The sequence below is a fragment of the Lepidochelys kempii genome, chromosome 2 (assembly GCF_965140285.1).
Source record: "Lepidochelys kempii isolate rLepKem1 chromosome 2, rLepKem1.hap1, whole genome shotgun sequence".
NCBI lineage: Eukaryota > Metazoa > Chordata > Testudines > Cheloniidae > Lepidochelys > Lepidochelys kempii.
In genome coordinates this window covers 66,682,591-66,706,580 of record NC_136381.1, presented here as the reverse complement: position 1 = coordinate 66,706,580, position 23,990 = coordinate 66,682,591, and the positions used below count along the sequence as shown (strand labels likewise).

At 43.2% G+C, this 23,990-nt stretch overlaps 1 protein-coding gene across 2 annotated transcripts in view; it reads left to right on the top strand.

Moving 5' to 3' along the window:
- The first annotated feature begins 6,409 nt into the window (after positions 1 to 6,409).
- SDCBP (syndecan binding protein) overlaps positions 6,410 to 23,990 on the top strand; it is a 32,294-nt gene continuing 14,713 nt past the window's right edge. The window contains exons 1-3 of one of the 2 annotated variants that reach the window (XM_073331092.2): positions 6,410 to 6,548; positions 18,009 to 18,075; positions 20,385 to 20,463. In XM_073331092.2, coding sequence (XP_073187193.1) covers positions 18,025 to 18,075; positions 20,385 to 20,463 — 130 coding nt within the window. In that variant the 5' untranslated portion in view covers positions 6,410 to 6,548; positions 18,009 to 18,024. The remainder of the gene's footprint in view (positions 6,549 to 18,008; positions 18,076 to 20,384; positions 20,464 to 23,990) is intronic. The other variant, XM_073331093.2, reaches the window with a different exon arrangement.

The window sequence follows — 23,990 nt, the reverse complement described above, 5'->3', positions numbered from 1 at the left end:
TGCTACTTGGAGGAACTCTCCTGGAGGCATGATCATATGAGGAATCAGGAATAGGCCCCAGAGTTGCAGAGCACCACCCCCATCCAGCTGTCCTGGCCAGTGCCAGGAGGAGTTTGGCAAGGAGGTCCCATGACTTTATGGAACCACGCATAGGATGTGCTTTCATCAGGTGGTGTGAGGAAAAGTATAGCCAGAACTTCAGCAAGAGGTTCTAAAGTTGGGAAGTATGTAGCATTTGAAGTACTGGGGACAGGTGCATCTAGGTCCACCCAAAACTAAAGGCCATCCACCACAATTAAGTGAGGAACCACCAACACCTGGCTCCAATTAATTACAGAGGACAACAAACGAGAAAACAGAAATGGGAGTGAGGTCCAAAGTTGAAAAATCAACGAACCAGATAGGGACACTGAGCAGAGAACCCTGGACAGCACCCACTGTCCCTCAAAGGTGTCCAAGGAATCAGTGGACACTGCCCAGAGGAACTCAGCCTAGAGACATGACTGAACACGGGAAAGGAAATAGGCCCCAGTTACAGAGAAACCACCCGTCTAGCTTCCTCCACCTGGTGTGATGAATGGCTATGTTGGCCAGTGCTAGGAGGAGGTTGAAAAGGCTGTTCTGCGACTTTGTGGGCCCATGGATGGGATGTTCATAAATCAGGTGGTAGGGATGCAGTCAGAACCTCTGTAAAAATCTGGAGTCAGAAGGTGTGTACTGAGCAATAAAGTGCTGCAGAATGCTAATTTCTCAGGGGAGAAAAACCAGGCTATAGGCATCTCAAACTGGGTACCAAAATTCATATACTTTTTTTTACTTTAATCTCTCTGTGTCTCGGTCCCCATTTGTAAAATGGAATAATACTCCCTCATCTCATAGGGCTGCTCTGAAAATAAGTTCATTAATGTTTGTGAAGCACATTGATAAGCATAATAGAAAAGCCCATGAGGAAATTAATAATTCTGCCATTAAAGCCAGGTTGAATAGTGTGCAGTAAATAAGTCATATGGCTTCTTGTTGAACAAGGAGAAAACTGAACAGCTGCTCATTCAGTTAGCACTGTCCCTCCTTGGAATGAGCCAGAAGTGGAAAAAATAGCACATGTTCATGTGATTAAAGAATGTATCATCACAGATATGCACAAGAGGGCCAAATCAACATTGCACAAGCAGCCTTAGTCTGGCATTTCCTAACGTTTGAGTGCTTGATTTTGCAACCTTAATAATCTTTTAATGTAGGTTTTTTTTTTAATAATTGTATCTGCCACATACATGCTGGATCCCTCTCTGCCATATACAAACAATGTATATGGCAGAGAACAAATGTCTTTGTTCTCTGTAGAGTCCAAGTGACTCTTCACAACTGTTTGCTGCTGGATGGTCAGAGAGCTTTCTCATGTGCAAAGTAGAGTCTATTTCCAGTTTCAGGGGGAAAATGCCCGCATTACCTGCCATAGATTATTTTATTAGGAATTCTTCAGCTTCTGATGACTAGTTATTTCCCCACGGGTAGAGTCTGTTATTCTCCGGATGTTAGCACAATAACAGGGTTTGTTTAAAAAAGTATTTCAACAACAGAAATTACCAAGCTATTGGTTGCAATTTAAGTGAACAAAAAACTGATGACTTCACCATGTGTTTGCTCTGCTCTCAAACAATAGATCTAATTCTGTAACCCTTATTCAAGCAAAACTCCCGTGAACTTCAATGACTAAGAAATTAAGGACTCTTCTCCATAAACAGTTAATCTGAAAAGCAACCAGCCCTACTTGATCTTGCTATTCAAAACCAAAGAAAACAATATCATATTAGAGTTTTAAAAATGCTATTTTTACATGCTATTTTTAGTTCTAAATCAGCTCAGTTAAATATACCCTTAAAAATACTACATTTATCTGATTTGTGCGCTAGGGTAAAGAGTAACTACTCAGGAGTAACATTTGCAAGTCCTCCCCTTTTGAACTGTTCACATACACTAAAAGCATTTAAAAAATGCATTTTTTTGCATTTAAAAAAAATAACAGAAGTCTATTTCTAGCTATTTAGATGATGTTCCGGTCCTGTCATACATACAATGAGAATATCTATTATATTAAGCAAGATAAATGTTTTTTTTTTTATCTCAGGTTGCTAAGGTACTGATCCCTATACAAATATTTTCAAAGTATGTGAGGCTTGTTAAGTTATAGTTGTTAAAGACACTCCCACTTTTTCCTATCTATCTTCTTTTCTTATTCTCCAATTCAGGAAAGGTCACTGCTCAAGGCCAATTCAGAACAGCAGAAACTAGCAGAAGCAAAACAGTAAAGGCATTTAAAAATGTTCAACTCCTCCCCCAAAAAGAACCAGTCCATTTTGAAAACTTTGAAACAAAACAATTTAAAATTTGTTCACAAATATAGGTTTTCATTCTCCAGCCATCTCTATGAATTACATTGGTGGTGATGAATTTTGAGTTTCCTGTATGAATTTATAAATATTATGTATGATCTGGTTACTCTGCGGTTTACTGTATACATAAATTGAGTTAATTCAATAGCAGGATTGTCAGGAAATGCACCCAGGAAAGGGGAGATGGATCTCAATATACACCTCTAAGCAAACACTTCAGGAATGATACAAGAGCCATCGGCTTGGATGTGCTATCTCTGAGCCTGCAGAACTCACCAAACTGATGTTGGGCAGCAAGTCCAAGTTCAGGAAACTGTGAACAAAGAACCATAGCAGGAATTAAAGGCACCCACACTCCCATAAGGACTTACCTAGGTTTTTGGAAACTGACACTCAAACCCACTCACCCCTCCTCCCCCAACCCATCCCTGAGATTAGGAGCCCAAGGTAAAATAGGCATGCCTAGGACACTAGGTATGATAGATACGTAAGTACCCCTTGTGGTGGTGTAAAATTCTGTCTCTTATGCTATGCTTTGTTCCTCTGGTTAAATAATCGATACTTTTGTTTAAAAAGGCAGTTCCGGGTCACTGTAACCCACTGGTCACAGATTCCTAAAGGAAAGAACCACAAGAACCCAGACCTGCTGGGAAGGCACAGTTGATCCACAGGGTACTTCAACTCAGAACCTGGTCTAAAGCAATGAGAATTGTGTGATTCTCTCCTAAAGACAGGTAAGGAAACAAGGCCTGAGACCACTAAGACTGCACTTGAACAGACCAGAGGTTCAGCTAGCCCTGTAACCGTGAATATACATACATACTACCTATGTGGTCCACTGCCTGGAGGGTTTGGCCATTCATTGTGATAGTAGGCTTACATAAGGCTTTCCTGGTGCAGGCTGGTACATCACTTCTGTGTTCTTGATGTTGATTGTAAGACCTAAATTGGATTATTTTTCTTTGGTTTATGACAAAGTCCACTACGTCAGACTCCGATTTAGCATTCAGGGAACAGCCATCAGCAAACAGAAGATCATGAACAGCCACTTCCTGTACCTTTTTGTCTTCTCCTATAGTCTCCTCAAATTGAAGAGCTTGCCATCAGTCCGGTATCTGATGCCAGTCCCTGGTGTCAGTCACAAAAGGCATATGGAAGCATGGCAGAGAACATCATACTGAAGAGGGTTCTCCTACCTCAGCAATACACTGTCACATGCAGTTCACATTGATGATGAAACCAACACCAGATTTGCCAAAGCAAGCATGGCCTTTGGCAGAATATGTGCAAATATGTGGGAGCGTAGAGACATCAGTCAAACAAAACTGAAGGTCTACAAAACCATTGTGTTCCCAACTCTGAGGTATGTATGCAAAACCTGGATGGTGTACAGATGCCATGCTATGAAGCTGAATCACTTTCACTTCACATGGGCTGTCTAAGGAAACCAATGATGGCAAGACAAGGTTCCAAATACTGAAGTTCTCATATGGGAAGGCATTCCAAGCATCCCCACACGGTTGATGAAGTCACAGATGAGATGAGCAGGCCATGTCACCAGAATGTCTGGCAGTTGCTCATCTAAGATCTTTTACGGCAAGCTAAAGGAGGGAAAGCACTCAGGGAAGCCAGAAGACACATTTCAAGGACTCCCTCAAGTTATCCTTGGGGAGCTTCAACATGGACCCAGAGTTTGGGGAAGCTCTCGCTCTTGCTAATGTAGAGTCCTGCTGAAATGAGAGGGGTTGCAGAGAGACCCATCCATTTCAGATCAGATTACAGGATTGGGGCCTTAAAACATAAGGTTTTTGGTGGGTTTTTTTTTTTTTTTGTTATGGCAGGAATTGTGGACCCAATTCTTGGTTCTGTGAAAGTGGCAAAACTCCCATTGACTAATGGAACGAGGCTCAGAAATGTGTCTTAACTTGGTTTTATGAAGCACATAATTGTATTATTGATTATTTTTGAGTACACAAATTTCAAACTGTGCTATAATGCCTTTCATTTAAGTTTTGTGGACAATACTAAAGCCCCAGTCCTACAATGAACTTGGTGTGGGTGCAAGGGTTTGCCAGCACTGAGCTCATTATAAGGTGGAGGCCTAAATCAGCTGCAGCTTGCTCCCTTGGTATGCTGAACCTGGTTTACTTTAATATTTCTGGATCTTTCAGTCCATGTCTTTTAAACAACTAATTGTGGTCACACTCAAAGCTAGAAAAGCAGTAAAAGAATCATTATCTGTCTTATTATTATTATTTGTATTACTGTCATGGACCAGGACCCCATTGTGTTTAGGATGACCAGACAGCAAGTGTGAAAAATTGGGACAGGGGTTGGGGGGGGGGGGTAATAGGAGCCTATATAAGAAAAAGACCCAAAATCAGGACTGTCCCTGTAAAATCGGGACATCTGGTCACCCTAATTGTGTTAGATGGTATACAAGCACAGAACAAAAAGACAGTCCCTCCCTTAAAGATCTTGCAATCTAAATTAGTCTTCCAAGTGCCAATATGAATGTTTCTGAGAATAATAAACAAATTAAATCCACAAATGCTTTCTTTCAATGATGAGGTGAAGCCAAGTGCCATATCTAGCCACAAATGAAACTGTCTACAAGACAGCAACAAAAAGAGCAACTGAAGTCCCTCCTATAAGGAAGTGAAACCACAAACACAACCAACAACAGTACATAAACCATTTAAAAGATTACAAAAAAAAAAAAAAAAGAAATGGAAAGAGAAACACTGAATCATATGGGCACGCAGCTGCTGATTTGAGAAGATAAAAACATGAGTAAAGAAGGCAAATATATGATGAAAGACTGAAAACCCCCCACCTTTATTCTAGAGAGTGAACACACGTAATATAAATAAATATGGCTATGGTGGGTGCTATGAAGCTTTCATATACTTTGGGAAAAGCTGCAGTTTTCACTTATGCTTCCTCACTTGATTATCCCAGACTTCTGGCTAGTTAAAAAAAAAACAAAAAAACTTCACAGTATGCACAACTGTCACATGCTTTAGTTTCTTGTCAGCCCCATGCCAAAATCATACCTCAAGGCTATGAAAGTAGAAAGGCGTAATTCAGGGCCGTGACACTATGTAAAATCAAGTTTCAGAGGGGTAGTTGTGTTAGTCTGTATCAGGAAAAACAACCAGGAGTCCTTGTGGCACTTTAGAGACTAACACATTTATTTGGGCATAAATGTTTATGTATTTATTTATGTATTTTTCACTCCATGCATCTGATGAAGTGGGTTTTAGCCCACAAAAGCTTATGCCCAAATAAATTTGTTAGCCTCTAAGGTGCCCCAAGGACGCCTTGTTTGTTTGTTTTTAATGTAAAACCAGTTCTCTCGTTCTCAGCATGACACAGGGGCCTTGATGAGGAGTTTCATTTCTTTAATCAGGACTGTGCTGTATAAATGAACTCAGGTTAACCGCATGGTCAACTGCGTCCCCTCCAGGGCAGAGGCGCTGGAACAATTTTTACAGAAGGGGTGCCGAAAGCCAGAGAACAAAACCGTAACCCTGTAAACGATGGGAACCACTTCAACCCCAAGGGTGCTGCCCAGCTGCCCTAGTTCCAGCACCTATGGGCCAGGGTCTCCGGGCGCCCCGCGGCTTGCCACGCGCCGGGGCTACCGACGGAAGCGGGGAATCACCATGCCGCTGAGCCAGCAGCTCCGGTCACGGGTTGCGGGGGGAGGGGGTCCGTGTGAGGGACCCGGGGGGCGCTGGGGTGGGACTCGAGGGCTGCGTTGCTGGGCACGGGGGCTGTAACACCGCGCTAGGCGGGCACCGCCCGGCGGACCAGGCTGCAGGCAATGGGGTTCGGGCGTCCCCCGCCGGCTCCGCCAGGGCCGCCCCTCCCCCGCAGATCGCCGCCCAGGCCCTTTGCAGACGCTCCAGGAGGGCGGGTGCCGGCCCCGGCACGACGGACGGGGGAGGGAGCAGGCGCTTCCCTCAGCGGGCAAAAGACTCCCCGCCCCCTCCTTCCGCCGTGTCACGGGGCCCCGAGGGCGGCGCATGCGCACAGCCGCGCACTCAGCCGTTGTTCCGCAGCTTCGGTCGCCGCTCCTTCTGCGGAGACGCGTCGCCAGGAGCCGCCGCCGACAGCGGTCTGGGAATAGCCGCCGCCGCCTCGGCCCGGCCGGTGAGTGTCGGGGTGGGCAGCCCGGCTCTGCCCCTGCGGGAGCGGGGTCCGGGGAGGTATCACCCCCGCCCCCCCCCCCCCCGTTCTCCCGGCTCGCTCGCTGCTGCCGCCCCACCCGGGCAGCCGCAGCGGCTGGGGGCCCGGGTACAGAGCGCGCCCCGCCCCGCCCGGCCCGGCCCGGCCCCGCCCGGCCCGGCCCGGCCCGGCCCGGCCCTCACCTTCGGGCTGGCGCTGAGCCCAGCGTGGGGCTGGGCTCCGCGCTCCCCCACCCCTGCTCCGCGGGCGGGGAGTAAAGCCCTGAGGGCCCCGCCCCATACACACACACGCACACCCCGGGCCGGCGGCTGGGCGGGGGGGTGGGTGGTGGGAGACGGGTTTTTTTTAGCGGGGGGAGCAGGGCATGTCATTTACTCGAGCTCCTGCCCCTTGAAGGAGGCAAACAGCAGACCTGGGTACCGTGGAGACCCCGCAATGGGAAATCCTGCAAGTCTCCCCCAGCCCCCCCGAAATAAGGCAGTCCTGGCTGGGGGGCTGAGCCGAGCCCCTGCTCCCTTGGGCTCTCTGGTGATTACCCAGCGAGAGTAATCAGTGCTTCGTCTGCTCGGCTCGGTTTACTGGAGAAGGTGTTTTTTTCTTTTGTATCTTTGGCAATCTTTTACCTCCCCTTGAAAGCGTCGGTGTTACTGGGATAGATCTGGTGCGCTCACAAGACCCGTAGTGCCGTAGCTGGCGCTGTAGCACTTCACAAACCATTCAGTGGCTAATTCAGGCTTCTGTGCCATAACTTGGTTAATGCTCTTAGTTTTTACAAACTAACTCACTTTGACTTATCCATGTAGGAACAGATTTTATGGCTAGGATGTCGACAGTGTAGACAGAGTCCTTAACTATCTGCTTGAAAACATGGCTAAAATTGAGATACTACTGTGTATCAGCTTCTCACTTTAGTAATGGTTGGGTAAAACTGTTTGGGATTAGAGTTTTAATTTATAGATAATTTGAACACTATAGAAGATGATGAATAAATACCTGTCTGTTTGTAAGTAAGGCTCAACTAACTTCCTTGCAACAATGGTCAGTTAGGATTGCATATATAAACTAGCTTTTCATTTGTGTACTGGCTGACTGACTTGCTTTTCATTTTCTACTGAGACCACAAGTTTATTTTACCCAGGATCTATAGTAAATATTTATCTATGCCTACATTTTTAGAGGTAGAGATCTTTAGTCTGTGGTTAGTTATCAGCCCTGTTTCCCCCCACACCCCCCTCCCTTTCTTTTATGCCGGTCACTACAGAATCTAAGTTCTATTCAGGTAACCTACTTGGAGCTTCATGATGAGGATTGCATGACTAGGTTATTTGAGCATAAAGCTTTCGTGAGCTACAGCTCACTTCATAGATGAAGTGAGCTGTAGCTCACGAAAGCTTACGCTCAAGTAAATTCGTTAGTCTCTAAGGTGCCACAAGTACTCCTTTTCTTTTTGCGGATACAGACTAACACGGCTGCTACTGTGAAACATGACTAGGTTTGTTAATCTTCTTGTGCCTTGATAGAGGAGGATGGGCTTGGACTATAGTTGGTTGGAAAGATTGTTTTCTTGAAGGATTACTTTTGTGCGTAGGTCACCAAATTACTCTGAAGATGGTACTATTCTGGATTAGACTGTTTTCCTCTGAAAACTCTAACTCCTCTTCTGAGAATGACTTTACTCTGATTCTCACTTTGTCCTGGATTTGTAAACTAAATTTTTGAGAGAAGGACAGCCTACTTAGTGGGTTGTGGATGAAGATGATTGCTGATATAACTGGGTCCTGACTCGTGAATGTCCTTAATGATGAGAACTAAGGCCTTGCAGTGACACTGGAGAATTGAGTTGCTGCATTCTGCACAAGCTGAAACTTCAGCTTCAAATGCAGATGCTACTAGTTGTAGCAATCCAGAGTGGAGCTGGTGAATATGTGGGTCACTTTTGCAAGATATCTTCCTTGCCTGAGAAAGGAGTCACTTAGCAGTAAATTGGAAGTATAAGAAGACATTTTCATCACTGATGCTGCCTTGGACTCCAGACGAAGTGGCAATTAAGACAAGACCATGAGCCTTCGAATCTTTCAAGTGAATAGGTTAGAGATGTCCTTGATGGAATGGGAGAACAGTTGCTTGGTCGGTTCTTCAAAGTGTTTCTCTCTTCCAGCTAGTATAGCTTTGGTCTTGCTGGGTTGAATTTGAACCAGTTACTGATCTCTAGGGATAGAGATGATTTTGGTGGAGTCTGTGAACGAGGGGATGTACAACTGGTTGTCCTCAGTCTGTTGCTCGCAGTGGAGTCTGGAAGATGGATATGAGAGAATCAACAAGATACATCTACAGGCCAGGATTTTGGGAAAAGGGGAGCAATCTGTTTTAATGAAAAGCTTGTTTAAGTCTGCTAGTTCAGTTCCCCCTCTCCCCAAAGAGTCACTTATCTAATCCCCCCCTTTTTAGGTATTGCAGCACATACCAGCATGCAAAATTTTATCAACAAAAATGGACTGAGTCATCTCTGTACAAAAATCAAGCTAAGTGATTGTGTGGGGAGACAGAATCCTTTTCCTGCTCGGTGTTTCTCATAACTTTAAATAGCTGTAATAATAGGGTAGTGATTTCTGTCCATACTTTTGTCATAATATGTTAACCAACAAGCTAGCTACAAGCTACTAAGTCTGTGGTAGAAGATGCCTGCCTGTTACACAATGTACTACAATAGCTAATTGCAGTGGGGAGTTTTTTCAAGGTTTTTCATCTTGGTGGCTTTTAATATTTGTATAAATCTGACCATTTAATGACATATTTCAGCTGAATACATGATTTTTTTAAAATAACTGGAATTTTTGGTCCATTAGAATACCCAATATCATTAAAGATGCTATTTCTTAGTATAATTTTTTTTAGAAGCTCGGACCGAGACCTTCAGTGATTATTGATCTCTGCTGTTGTGGTTGCAGTTAAGGTTTTTTTATGTTTGACTCATTGCAAATTTACATTATAAATAAGAGATTCTCAAACCCTTCCATAATGTGAACCTCCTTGTAGCAACATGCCGCTCCGGCCATTTCCCCATCTCTTTTGTGATTGCAGGGACCACCTCCCCTCCTATTTGTGATCAGGTGACATTGCTAAGAAAAATTATAAGAAAGTGGAGATTCTTTCTCTCTTTATCGGCTTACTTGGTGCAAGCAGAAGTCTGAAGGACTGCTTGCATGAGTAAGGATTTTTCAGGATTTTGTTTGAGCTCATCCACTCTGGCTGTGAGGGGAAAAGAAGACTTAATTGGTTCAGGTTAACGCTGGTTTTAAAGGGAATTCTAAACCGGTTAAATGTACTTTTTTGGCCCAGTGTATTTAAGGCCTTAATGCTGAAGTTGCATCCTCTTCATAGAATATCAGGGTTGGAAGGGACCTCAGGAGGTCATCTAGTCCAACCCCCTGCTCAAAGCAGGACCAATCCCCAATTTTTGCCCCAGATCCCTAAATGGCCCCCTCAAGGATTGAATTCACAACCCTGGGTTTAGCAGGCCAATGCTCAAATCACTGAGTTATCCCTCCCCCCTAATTCAATTGGAACAGCTACAGCAGTGGTTCCCAATCTTTTCAGTGTTGTGCTCCCACCTCCCCCCAGTGGCTGGGACAGGGGATGTGGCTCCTGGGGGCAGGGAAGTGGGGACAAAGTGGGCAGTGTAAGGGGGCTGAGGCTGGGATGGGATTGGGGCCTGTTGAGGACCCATTGCCAGAGGCTGGGGATGGGGCTGAGTACATCTGGGCCACGGTCAGTGGCCAAAGCTAAGGCAGGGCTGGGAGCTGGGCAGCTTCTGGGTGCGGGGCCAGAGCAGGACTGGGTGGTGGTCCCTCCCCACTCCCTATTGGCCTGGGCCCTGCTGCGCCACCCCAGATGTTCCTCTGCGCCTCTCTATGGGGGCTTGCCCCACAGTTCGGGGTCCTCTGAGCTAGCGATTTGGGAAATAAGCCAACAAGGAATTGGGATTGAGCCTAATTTAAACCATAAACTGTTACAGACACAGATGTAGCATTTAGGTACACTACTGATGCCTTAGAAATAGGTAGATATGCTGTACGTATTCCTGTACGTATGCTGTGTAGTGTACAGGGATATTGAATTTTGAGCGGGTTTTTTTCTAAAGCTTGATTATAGTCCAAATTGACATTGTAGGAGCTGTCTGATGGATAGCTAACTGAATCACAAAAATCTGTTAATGATTGGACTGGCATAGGCATGTCTATTGTATTGCTGCAAAATTAGGCTATGCACTTTGGCTAGTGTTAAGATGTATATAAGTAATCTGTTTAAAAGCAGACAAGGAAGTTAACTTCTTTACATAGCAAAGTGAATCAAAAACAACAAGGAGTCTGGTAGCACCTTAAAGACTAACAGATTTATTTGAGCATAAGCTATCATGGGTAAAAACCTCACTTCTTCAGATGCAATCTGTTAGTCTTTAAGGGGCCACTGGACTCCTTGTTGTTTTTGTGGATACAGACTAGCACGGCTACCCCCAATATTTGACAAAGTGAATCAACAGGTTATGGATTAATGACCTGATGATTTAAATCCTATCTTTTAAGTTTGAAGCTGGCACTTGATACTTGCATAAACGAGAACAGAAAGTTTGAACCATGCGTGCCAGATTACGTGGCAAAATCCTCTCTTGACAGTTCATATACTTTTTATTAAGAAAGGAAAGCACAAATAAAAACTTTAGTATCCAGCGTTTCCAAACTTTGTATGGAGTTCCTTTTGACTTCAGTGGGAGTTCATGTGCAGATAATATTCAATAATGTGGCTCCCTGATTCTCAGCCACCTAGTCCTGGCAGATGTTAGAGTAGACCCCCTGCTGCTCTAACTTCCATAAGATCCATTGGAAGATCACATGTGGTGAAATGAGGCTCTAGAAAGTCAATGACCTGCCTCTTTCTATCCTTAGCCTGTGGGTGAAGGGGGTGTTGTGCAGTGTTTCTCAACCAGAGGTCCAGGGTTTCCTGGGGGGCCGCAAGCAGGTTTTAAGGGGTCTGTCAAACAGGGCCAGCATTAGACTCACTGGGGCCCAGAGCAGAAAGGTGAAGCCTGAGTAGCTTAGCTTCATGCGGCTCCCTGTGGCATGGGGCCTCAAGCAGTTGTCATGTTTGCTACCCTCTAATGCCAACCATGGCTTTTTTATGCAGAAAATCGGTTGTGACATAGGTGGGAGGTTTTATAGCATGCTGGGGTTGGGGTCTTAGAAAGGAAAAAGGTTGAGAACCCCTGGTCTGGCCACTTCCGCCAACTTTTCACTCATGGTGAAGTTCACTTACATAAGGGGAATTCTCCACTGGCTATTTCTCATTGTTTTAAGGTCACTCACTATTACTAATATGGCACCAAAGTGGCTTTAATGGACAGTAGAATCCAATTGTTTGAGTGAGTTGGTCTTACAAACTTCATAGGAGATCAGAAAGTATACAAATACTTAAGTAGCACCCTATGAAATCCATTTTATTGTGGGTTTTTGGTTTTATTTTCTGATTTTGTTTTGTTTTATCATTTAAGAAAATTCCGTCTTTGATTTTTAATCAAATGTTTGCATTAACAGTTAAGTGGTCCTACTATAAATGCATAAAAATGTTCAGAATTGGATTGCAATAGGAAAAAACAATTTTAGGAAAAAAGCGTACAGTTTAAACAAATACTGCAGATATGCAGTATATGGTAAAAGTAATACATTTTAAATCACTTTTTGAAGTAGCACTTAGTAATATGACCACACTGACATTGGAGAACAGTAACACAAGAAGTCCCCAGAAGAGCCTTGTAGTGTCAATTTAACTGAATTAATATTTGAATAATTAAAAAATAAGAAAAGCACCAGCATAAAATCTGTCCTTGCAGCATTCATTGTTGCCATTTTAAATTAAATTCAGTACTTCCTATATTCTGAAGGAATGCTTAAATTTCAAACTATCAAATCAACAGTTTATTGCTGAATAACATACAAATTCATAAACTTAAATGTTTTTGCCATCTCTGACGGACATTTCCGTTGTGATACATTGTAGTTAGCCTTTTAGTGTTTTCCTCAGAAAGTGATTCCCTCTTGTCTATAAGTAGATTTTTATATTTACTAAAACTTTTCTCTGCCTACAGAGCTGACAAGGAAGAAGATGTAAGATAGGGCAACCTCTGCTACTTTAGGCACTCGTCCCTTCATAACCTTCAAATAAGCGCAAAGATCCCATGGATCTGAGGTGGGCTCATGCTGAGTGCTATACAGAAACACCAACCATTGTTCACACAGTTCTGGTGAGGGATGGTTGAGAGGTGGTAGTTTGTTATACTAATCGATGTTTTTTGCATGGCTGGAGTCTGCCTGGAAGTTGCAACTCCTGACATGAAACTGACACAGCAAAGAAGTGAGTTCTTAGAAGCTGCCTGTAAATCCCAGATGCTGGCGCGACTCCCCTGCCCCGTGCCCACTGGTCTGTTACCTCCAGTGGCTGCACATAGTTCAGCTGTGCAACCCACCCTGCCTGCCTGTGCTGAGGTCCTAGTGCAGGCATTCTCAAACTGGGGGTTGGGACCCCTAAGATGCCATGAGGTTATTTGGGGGGGGTGGGGGGAGCGGCAGCATTGAGAGCTGCCAACCTCCATCCCAAATTCCGCTTTGCTCCAGAATTTATAATGGTGTTAAATATATTAAAAAGTGTTTTTAATTTATAAGGGGAGTTTGCACTCAGAGGCTTGCTATGTGAAAGGGGTCACCAGTAAAAAAGTTTGAGAGCCACTGTCCTAGTGCCAGGGAGAGCCTGGATTTGATTCTGCAATTCTGTCTGTGCTTGTTAACAGATTTCGTAGGACTGCACTTAAGGTGGCACTTCTGGAATTTCATGTTTACCTATGGAACACTTTTGTTCAACTTAATTAGAAGGACATAACTTCTAATTCAGCATTTTTCAAGCTGGTGACAAGATTAGCTAACACACACAAGCTTCTGTTAATGAGGGATTTTAACTTCCCTGATAGATGTTGGAAAACTAATTCAGCAAAATATAATGTATCCTGCAAGTTCTTACCATATATAGGGAACAACTTTCTGATTCAAAAAGTTGACGAAACAATGAGGGGTCATCCATTTTGGTTCTGGTTTTGATCAACCGGGATAAATTAGTTGCGAATGTGAAGGTTGTCAGGAAATTGGGAGGAAGTGATCATGCTCTGATAGAATTCAAGGTCCTAAAGAAATGAGGACATGAGAACAGCAAAACAAAGACACTGGATTTCAAAAAGGCAGTCTTCAGCCAACTCAGAGAAATAGTAGGCAAGGTTCCGGGGAGAGACCAGTTAAGAAGAAAAAGCATCAAAGGGGGCGGGGGCTGGCAGTTCCTAAAAGATGTAATTCTAGAGGCTCAATATCAAGCTCTTGCAATGCAGAGGAAAGATAAGAGCCACAGGACACCAGTATGGCAGCACAAGGAGCTTTTTAGGTATCTAAAAACCAAAAGGGATACAAACAGGAAATGGACAGAGGAGCATGTAACTATGGAAATATACATGCGAGTAGCTTGAATGTATAGGGATAAAATCGGGAACGTCCACATATCTATTCAGGGGACACCATCACAGGGCCTAATAACATCAGCCACGCTATCAGAGGCTCGTTCACCTGCACATCCACCAATGTGATATATGCCATCATGTGCCAGCAATGCCCCTCTGCCATGTACATTGGTCAAACTGGACAGTCTCTACGTAAAAGAATAAATGGACACAAATCAGACGTCAAGAATTATAACATTCAAAAACCAGTCGGAGAACACTTCAATCTCTCTGGTCACGCGATTACAGACATGAAAGTTGCGATATTACAACAAAAAAACTTCAAATCCAGACTCCAGCGAGAAACTGCTGAATTGGAATTCATTTGCAAATTGGATACTATTACTTTAGGCTTAAATAGAGACTGGGAGTGGCTAAGTCATTATGCAAGGTAGCCTGTTTCCTCTTATTTTTTCCTCCTTCCCCCCCCCCCCCCCCCGAATGTTCTGGTTTAACTTGGATTTAAACTTGGAGAGTGGTCAGTTTGGATGAGGTATTACCAGCAGGAGAGTTAGTTTGTGTGTGTATGGGGGTGGGGGGAGGATGTGAGAAAACCTGGATTTGTGCAGGAAATAGCCCAACTTGTTTATCATGCACATTGTGTAAAGAGTTGTCACTTTGGATGGGCTATCACCAGCTGGAGAGTGAATGTGTGTGGGGGGGTAGAGGGTGAGAAAACCTGGATTTGTGCTGGAAATGGCCCACCTGATGATCACTTTAGATAAGCTATTACCAGCAGGACAGTGGGGTGGGAAGAGGTATTGTTTCATATTCTCTGTGTATAAATAGTCTGCTGCAGTTTCCACGGCATGCATCCGATGAAGTGAGCTGTAGCTCATGAAAGCTCATGCTCAAATAAATTGGTTAGTCTCTAAGGTGCCACAAGTACTCCTTTTCTTTTTGCGAATACAGACTAACATGGCTGTTACTCTGAAGACTTAAGAAGGGTTTTGAAAAATGTCAGGCAAAAAAGAAAGATCAGGGATGGTGTGGGTTTGCCACTCAGTGGAGAAGGTGAGCTGACTATAGAAGATAAGAAGGTAGAGCTGCTGAATACCTACTTTGCTTCAGTCTTCACATATAAAATAACGTGACAGGATTACTGACGAAGTTATCATAGACAATAAAAGGGAAGGAATGAAGATCAGGCTAAGTAAAGAACATGTCAGAGATCTTCTGACTAATTTGAATGAATTCAATTCAGCAGGGCCTGATACTGTTCACCCCAGGGTGCTGAAGGAATTAGCTGAAGAAATCTTGGAGCCCCTGGAAACTCATGGATGACAGGAGAAAGCCCTTCTCCAGGACAGTGTAGTATTCCTCTTTAAAAAGGGGAAAAAGAAGGAGCTATAGACCAGTCAACCTGACTTTAATACCTGTGAAGCTATGCAAGGGTAGTAAACATTAAATTTGCAAATACTTGGAGGGTGAAGGGGTGATCACTAGCAGCCAGTATGGATTTACTAAAAGCAAGTCATACCAAATCAGCTTGATTCCTTCTTTGACAAAGTAATTGGTTTGGTGGATAGAGGGAATGCAGTGGACATAATACACCTGGACTTTAGCAAGGCTTTTGACACAGTCCCATGTGACATTCTCATAAGTAAGCTGGAGAAATGTGGGCTCAGTAGAACTACCATTAAGTGGATACATAATTGGTTAAATAACTGCAAAAAAAGTGACTGTTAATAGAATGTCAAATTGGAAGGAGGCCTCAAGTGGGGTTCACAGGGATCTGTTCTCAGTCCAGTGTTACTTAACATCTTTTTTAATGACCTGGATGTAGGAATAGAAAGCATACTGGTTAAATTTGCGGATAATACAAAGCTGGGAGGAGGTGGGGGGGTTGCAAACACTTTGGAGGATAGAACTAAAATTCAAAGGGGCCTTCACTTGGAGAACTGGGCTATAGACAAAATGAAATTCAATAGAGACACATTTAAGGTGCTACACTTAGGGAAGAAAAACCAAATGCACAAATAGAGAATGAGGAATAACTGGCTTGTCGGCAGCAGCACTGCTGAGAAGGATCTGGGAGTTGTGGTGGATCACAACCTTAACATGAGTAAACAATGTGGTGCTGTTGCAAATAAAAGAAAATGCAATTTTGGGTTGCATTACCAGAGGCATAGCACTCAAGTCACAGGAGGTGATAGTACCACTTTACTTGGTGCTGGTTAGACCTCAGCTGGACTACTGTGTTCAATTTTGGTCCTGATATAGAGAAACTGGAAAGATTCCAGAGCTGAGCAACAAAGATGATCAAAGGGATGGAATGCAAGCCATATGAGCAAAGCCTGAAGGAACTGGGTACGTTTAGTTTTGAAAAGAGATTAAGGGCGGACATGATAGCAGTTTTCAAATACTGGAAAGACTTCCATAAAACAGATGGAGAATAATTGTTCTCTCTTGCAGTAGAGGGCAGGACAAGAGGCAATGGGTTCAAATTACAGCATAGCAGATTTACATTAAATCTCAGGAAAAACTGCCTAACTGGAAGAACAGTGAAACAAACTGCTTAGGGAAGTCATGGAATCTCCTTTGCTGGAGGTTTTCAGAAAGAGGCTGGATTAGCTGTATGTCTTGGATGATTTAGACCAGGGGTCTCAAACTCAAATGACCACGGGGGCCACATGAGGACTAGTACATTGTCCTGAAGGCTGCATCACTGACACCCTCCCCCCACTGCCCCACCCCTTCCATGAGGCCCTGCCCCACCTCTTTCCACCCAACTCCACCCCCTCCCTGCCCCCAGGAGGGGTGCAGGGTGCAGCAGGGGGCTCAGGGCAGGGGGTCGGGGTGCAGCAGGGAGTTCAGGTGCAGCAGGGGGCTCAGGGCAGGGGGTCCGGGTGCAGGAGGGGCACGGGGTGCGGCAGTGGGTTTGGCTGCAGGAAGGGTTCTGGGGGCGGGCTCCGGCCTGGCATGCACTGGGGGCAGGGCAGGCTGCCTGCCTGCCCTGCCCCCATGCCACTCTGGAAAGCGGCTGGAACCTGGGGGAGGGGGCGGCACAGGGGTCTGTGTGTTGCCCTGGCTGTGCCTCCAGGCACCTCCCCCGAAGCTCCTATTGGCTGGGAACGGGGAACTGCTGCCAATGGGAGCTTTGAGGGAGGTATTTGGAGGCACGGACAGGGCAACACACAGACCCCTGTGCCCCCCATCCCCCAAGTCCCGGCTGCTTCCCAGAGTGGCGCGGGGACAGGGCAGGCAGGTGGGGATCTTGCCCTTGCCCCCGGAGCGTGCCGGGCCGCACTGGAGCCGCTCTAGGTAAACGCTGGGGGGGCTGCGGGGAGCTGGCAGGTTGCAAAAAATAACCCCCACGGGCTGCGTGTTTGAGGCCCCTGATTTAGACACAAAAAACCTTGCATTTTAGCAGGGGGTTAGACTAGATGACCCTTGTGGCCCCATCTAAACCTGTGGTTCTGTGAATCTTGGCTTCCTAGAAATCCACCTTTATAGAATAAAATATTTCTTTTGGAACACAGTTATCTCCATTAGAAGTTCTGTTTACATTCCAGATCTATCTTTCAGTAAAATTGAACATTTGGAGGTTCTTTGGTGGGTAGAATAGAAGTCATGATGATGATAGTGCAGTAATGTCCTGTGCATCAATCTATCCTGAAGTTTTTTGTTCAGCATTAAGCAAGACTTTAGACTGCAGATCAAATAAGGGTTTCATCTTTCTTCTATAACATGATTTACTCTTGTTTGCTCACAGAAATTCACTTTTCTGGACAGGAGCTTTTAACATAGCCAACTTCCAAACTTTACTTGGCATTTTATATTGTTTGGGAGTAAAATAACTTGATTATTAAAATAATGTTCTTATTTTTCTTTAGTGGAAATTGCACAAAAATGTCTCTCTATCCTTCTCTGGAAGATCTGAAAGTGGACAAGGTAATTCAGGTATGTTGAAATATATAGACTTCTTTTTGAGATAAGTTCTAGTTAAAAATGAACAGTTCAATTAATAATTAGATTTTCATATCTAAAACAAGTTTCTCATGTTAAATGTGTGGGTACTACATTTAATACTTAATTACTATAAAGTCTTTATTTTTTTGTACTTTGCCACCTATTTGGATGGATTGGATATTAATACTTAAATTAGGAGAGCTTGCTCTTACAAATATTTCAGTGTAAATCTTATGTTATCCATATGGCACACTTATGCTTTTTTTAACCAAATAGTTGTTTGTTTGCTGGTATCTCAAAATTGATAGCAACTTCTCTGCTTATATCAAAATGACAATTTAAAGATAAGAGGTACATTTTATTTTAATGATAAAGGCTGCAGCAAATAAAAGTTAGATCATACAGTAAACCAGTGAGTAACAAAATGCTGATTAAAAGCTGCATCTCTTTCTAGAACAAAATTACTCCATTTATTCAGATGTGCTAGACAGGTCAGTATACACACTTTGCACGTCTCACTTAGAGTGTGCGTAATAAAAAGAAAATAACCCCTTGAATATAAGTACTGTCAAGTTATTTCCAACCCCACTTCAAATTTTGATCTCAAAGCACAGTCTGCATCCCGGAATACTATGTTGAACAAATATGTGTTTTTTGGGGGACAGTTAATTGATCTTAATGTTCTAGGTTTGGACCACTCCAGTTTCACTGCTACTCTCAGTGATAAAGATTAAACTATTTGGTGCTCCAGCATGTGGTCTGATGTAAAGTTTTAAGTTTAATAAATCCTGCTAACCAGCCTTTATGAGGGCCTGTCCACGCTAGAAGTTGAGCTATGCAGTAACCTGGTTGTCTTAGAGGCTTCTGTGTTTGAACATGTTTTTTCTTTTGTATTACCAGTGTTAGTGATTGGTGTCGCAAGCAAGTCAAGTGTGGATACATATTAAAGCTTTTTGTAGTAGTTGAGATTTGAGACCTTCCCTCCCCTTCAATAATTTCATTTGAAGAAAAAAGCACAAATTCTCTAGTCTCAGCCAGTGAGTATAGATTAAAAGGACAGATTTGAACAGGAATAGTTAAACTGGAAACTAACCCCCAGATGGCTTGTCATATTTAACCATTACAATTGTTTTCATTTATTGTTCAGACTTATTTTCAAGTGCAACTTGTGTTTGACTTCTAATCCACAGCTTTCCAGAGAAGGCATTATTAGTGGTGGCTTTATTTTCTTAAATTGTTGGTTAATTTGACCAGTGTGTTGAACTAGGTTGTTAAATCATCATGCTGATGCCTGTGTTCTTTTAATTCAATTGTAAAACGTCAGATAGCCATGAACTGTGGCAACTATGATTCTATGATTAAAGGTAATTTTTAAATGGTCAGTAGTACCTGGCTTGCATTCAGAGGCGCAGAAAACGTGTGTGTTCTCTAAAACTACTGAAAGATGGGGAGACTGAAAAGGAAGGAAATATGTAGCATTACACATAAGCTTATCATTTACTCTCTTCCAGTGACTAGCAAATACTAATTTATAAATAGAGAGTATTTTTGGGGGGCATTAGCTGTAAGCATTGTGTCCTCTCTTGTAATAACCCACTTCTCAAGTTCTGTATACAAATCTAATTAGAAGGTTAACTGCTTCTCTGAATAGGAGCTGTTAATCTTAAAGGATTGTTGACATTTTAGCTTTGATTCACAATTTAATCCCTGTGGGTCGCACAAGAAGAGGTAGGTGTGATTGGATGAGTGTGACACATCTAGACTCTGAAGGTCCTTATGAATTACTGAACTAAAAGAAAATATTTTGGGTATTTGCAATTGCTGAAGTTTTATAAATTTCATATTACATTTAAACAGTGCCATTTCAGAACAACTTAAATTTCTTAGTGTATTATTAGTGTAGATTTCTCATCATGTATTCTGGATGAGAAGTTTAGTGTAAATATCTTAAATTCTGAGTCTGTTTTAGTAAGTACACTTAGTTAATTTACCAACCCTCTTTCTTTATAAGGTACTACCTTTTTGTGCTGTTGCCCTTGCTTTTTCTCTGTAGAAAGTCACAGCCGTAAGCTCCTTTGACAAGTGATATTTATTTTAATTAAGCAATTTTTAACACCATTGAAAAAGACTCCATTTATATGAATTAGTGTTCAGATCCAAGAATGAGTTCTGAAGTTTTGGCTTTTTAATGTAACGAGCTGTACTTCCTAAAAACCTGAACATTTGACCTTGCAACTACATAATTATCTAATAGTCTCTCTTGTACAGAATGATGCATGTGAATTCCTTTTTCCTGTTAGGCCCAGACTGCCTTTTCTTCAAACCCTTCCAATCCAGCAATTTTGTCTGAAGCCTCCACTCCCATCCCTCAAGATGGAAGTAAGTTTAAGTACTGTACAAAAAGTTGATGTTTTGAAAAAAAAAAATGTAAAATCCTGAAACTTTGTAAACAAACACTCTTTTGGAGGGGAGCTTGAAGTACAGTCAAACTGTACTGTATAGGAGAACAAAATAATTCTTTAAGGGTCAGACTGTGTCCTCTGGAAATGCAAATATTTGGGTGGTAGGCTGCAGAATTTTTTAAAAATGAAGTAATTAGGGGGGGTTGTGTGGAAAGGAAAGGAAATTAGAGGGAGTTGTGTGGAAAATACATATATTTTCATCCTTTCTCTTCACTGTGGATACCTCTTTCAGGTGATTACAGTTCTGAAGCTGGGGAGTTAGTGGCTCTTTGCCATTATCACCCTTGAAATCCATGGGAGATTTGCAAGTTTGAGGACTGTCAGCATTATCTTCACATATTTTTCGTCTCTGCATACACAGTCATAAAATGAAGGGGGATTTTTGGGACAGGGTCAGGGATCCTATCTCTAATACTGAGGAGAAGCCAGGACAGTGGAATTGTGTGACAGTATGAAGTTTCTGCATGAAGTTCCTGCTGATGTTTTAAGATCCGTGTGTTTGGAAAGGTGTTAAAGACTGATACAAACTGACTTGCCACTTTTCATGATAAAAACATGTTTCTTCTTAGAGTATGTGACCACATGGATCCCATCTAATTTTGCATGAACCTCATGCTCCTCAGGTCAAAAATCTTTGACTAGCAGTGGCCATTGAACTGAAGTCACATTTGGTACCCATACCTGAAAATACTGGTAACTAGTAAACATCAGCATGAACGTCGGCCCTGTCAATGGAGGCCTTAAATGTACCACCTGATTCAATGTTGAAGGAGATAATTATGTCCCAGCACCACCCTTAACACCCCTATTTACATTCAGTACTGCATTATTTCTGATCTCCCAGTACTGAGGCTGTCTTGAAGATTGGTCCTGCCTCTAGAAGATGTTTGTTCTTCATCTCCAGTACGTACTACATCTCCACTATCCAGCAGGGAACCTTTTTCTGACCAGTCAGGCAAAGGTTTCTCTCTGCAGACCAGGGACTCCGTTTTAGAGCCCCAGTGTCTTCCTGTCTGGCAGGGCAATGGCCTGGTCAATCCTATCAGAACAAGCCTTACCAATGTAATGCTCTGCCTTAGCCCTATAGGCATACCAGGGACCTGCATCCAGGGGCTGATCCTTCTTAAATGATATAGAAGGAAGTATAGAGGGTCTTGATCTTTATCTGCAGACAGGAAAGAACAACAGCAGCAGCTGGCAGAGGAGGAATGGGCATTCATACCCCCTGAGCAACACACCTCATCTTCAGCTTCTCCGAATGAGGCTTTCCCTTCAGATCATGTATCAGCCTTTGATGACTTTAGAGCACGGCTGGAGCTGCTCTTCCTCATTGCTGAGACTCTCAAGATAGAACATCTGTGATAGAAGAAAAAATCTCACAAGCTCTTTGGTATTCTATATTCTTCTGTTTTTGCTGGGACCGCAATTAGTGAGGGCCTATTAGATCCAGCAAAGACTCTGTGACAGGCACCAGCCACGCTGCCTCTTCTGGCTAAGACAGCAGAAAAGAAACATTGGTTACCCCAAAAGGAGTTCTGTATCTATCCAACATTGGGTTTGTTGATGATTTAATGTGGTTCATGAAAAGACCAAGCAATTTAAGAACATTCTAAAAGACAAAAGAAATGAGATTTATTTTGGAGAAAAGCCTATTTTTCAGGATCACTGGAACTATGAGTTGCTAATCATCAGGGCTTAAATGCAAAATATCTCACATGGGGTCAGGTATTCTCCATCTAGCTAAACTCCTCTGAGATTTGAGTGGGGAATTGAAAGGCATTTCAATTGGTTGAAGAGTGGTTGAAGAGGACTTGTGGCTAAAACATGTACAGTCAGCAATAGACAAATAAGACACAGCTTGATCTGTGGCGGCTGCCCATTGCTTCATTGCTGCAAGTCTCTGGCGTTCAGCGAAATGCGATTGAGGATGTCATTTGAAAGCACAGATTTATTTAACTTGTACACGGATGAATCACTACACTCCCTATAGGATTCCAGACCCACATAGTTTTTTGGGGGCATCTACACCTCAGCCCCAAATTGTAAGACCTTCAGATACTAGGATGTCAATTGCGGCAGAAGACATCTTGCCTTCTCTCAACAGTGGTCTTCTGAGTACCTAACAAGGGAGAAGCTGAGATTCTCTTGTCCAAGAGAATCTTCCTTGTTTGTTGAGCAGTCTACAGCTGCTTCCAGAACAGCAGGTTTGATGTGAAGGTAGAAAACCACACTAAAGTCACTCAAAAGCCATCTCCAAACTCTGTCTTGTAGATACTGGCTTTCGTTCTCCCATTCGACTTGGGACATCACTTCCAATACCCATCTTTCTGTTACCTCCTGTAGCTGTTCCATCCAGTTTCAGTCGTTAACCCCTATCCATCCCCTTTCTTGTCCTTCGAGGACCTTTAATGAAAATTATCTAAAGGAAGAAATGGTATCTTGCCTCCATCATCCTGTCCCTTCATGCTCAAAACTGGTTGGTTGGCTGTCATCCTTGAAGACACATTCTTCTATATTGCCATCCCCTGGTGCACAGTAGGTTCACAGTAGGGCCCATCCAAGGTTTTGCTATTCAGTCTCTCTATAGCACTGAGGCTTTATAAAATGCCTCGCTGTAGTGGTGGCACATCCAAGAAAACAGGGCATTCACATATACCCATAACCAGATGATTGGCTGATCTAAGGAGACATCATAGCCTTGAACTACGTTGTCTTGTTCAGCTAGCTGGGCCTCGTGATAACTTGTGAAAAATTCTGTCTCAGTCCATCATAAATGATAGTTTATAAGAGCTGTAGTGGACTCCAAACCAGCAAAAACATATATTGCCAAAGGCAGATTTTTCTCTTCATAAAATGAATGTCAACTACAGTAAGAAAACTGCCTCAAACTTTTAGCTCACATCACCTTGCTTTTATGTGACACTATTAGTCAGACTTCACCTGGGTCCATTAAAAGGCTGATTAAAGCTGGGTGTATTACCTTATAGGACATCAAATAAGCATGTGACTGAAGTGTCGGGACACGTTTATTGGCACTGAATGGGTCATTAGACCCCAAAAATATTCAAAGAGATTCCCTTCTCTGCTCCTCCTATGAAGACATTGATCACAGATGCATTGTATGTGCACCTGGACCATCTCTGGACAAAAGGGAAAAATGCCCCAACAAACAAAAAACCCTATACTATATTCGTTATGTAAAGCACTGGACTTTTTTTTTCAGTTCTATCAAAAGCCACCTTGCAGTGTTCTCAAGTCCGTCCGTCTCTTCTCCCCCCCCCCCCCCTCGGTACCATCATATACCATCACTACTCCATACTTACCCAGCAGTTAGATAACGGTCTACAATATTAAGATTCCACACTGTCCTTATAAGCCCCCCTTTAAGCCTCTTGGAGTGCACTTTGCACTACCTTACTCTCAAGATAGCCTTTTTAGTCAGCA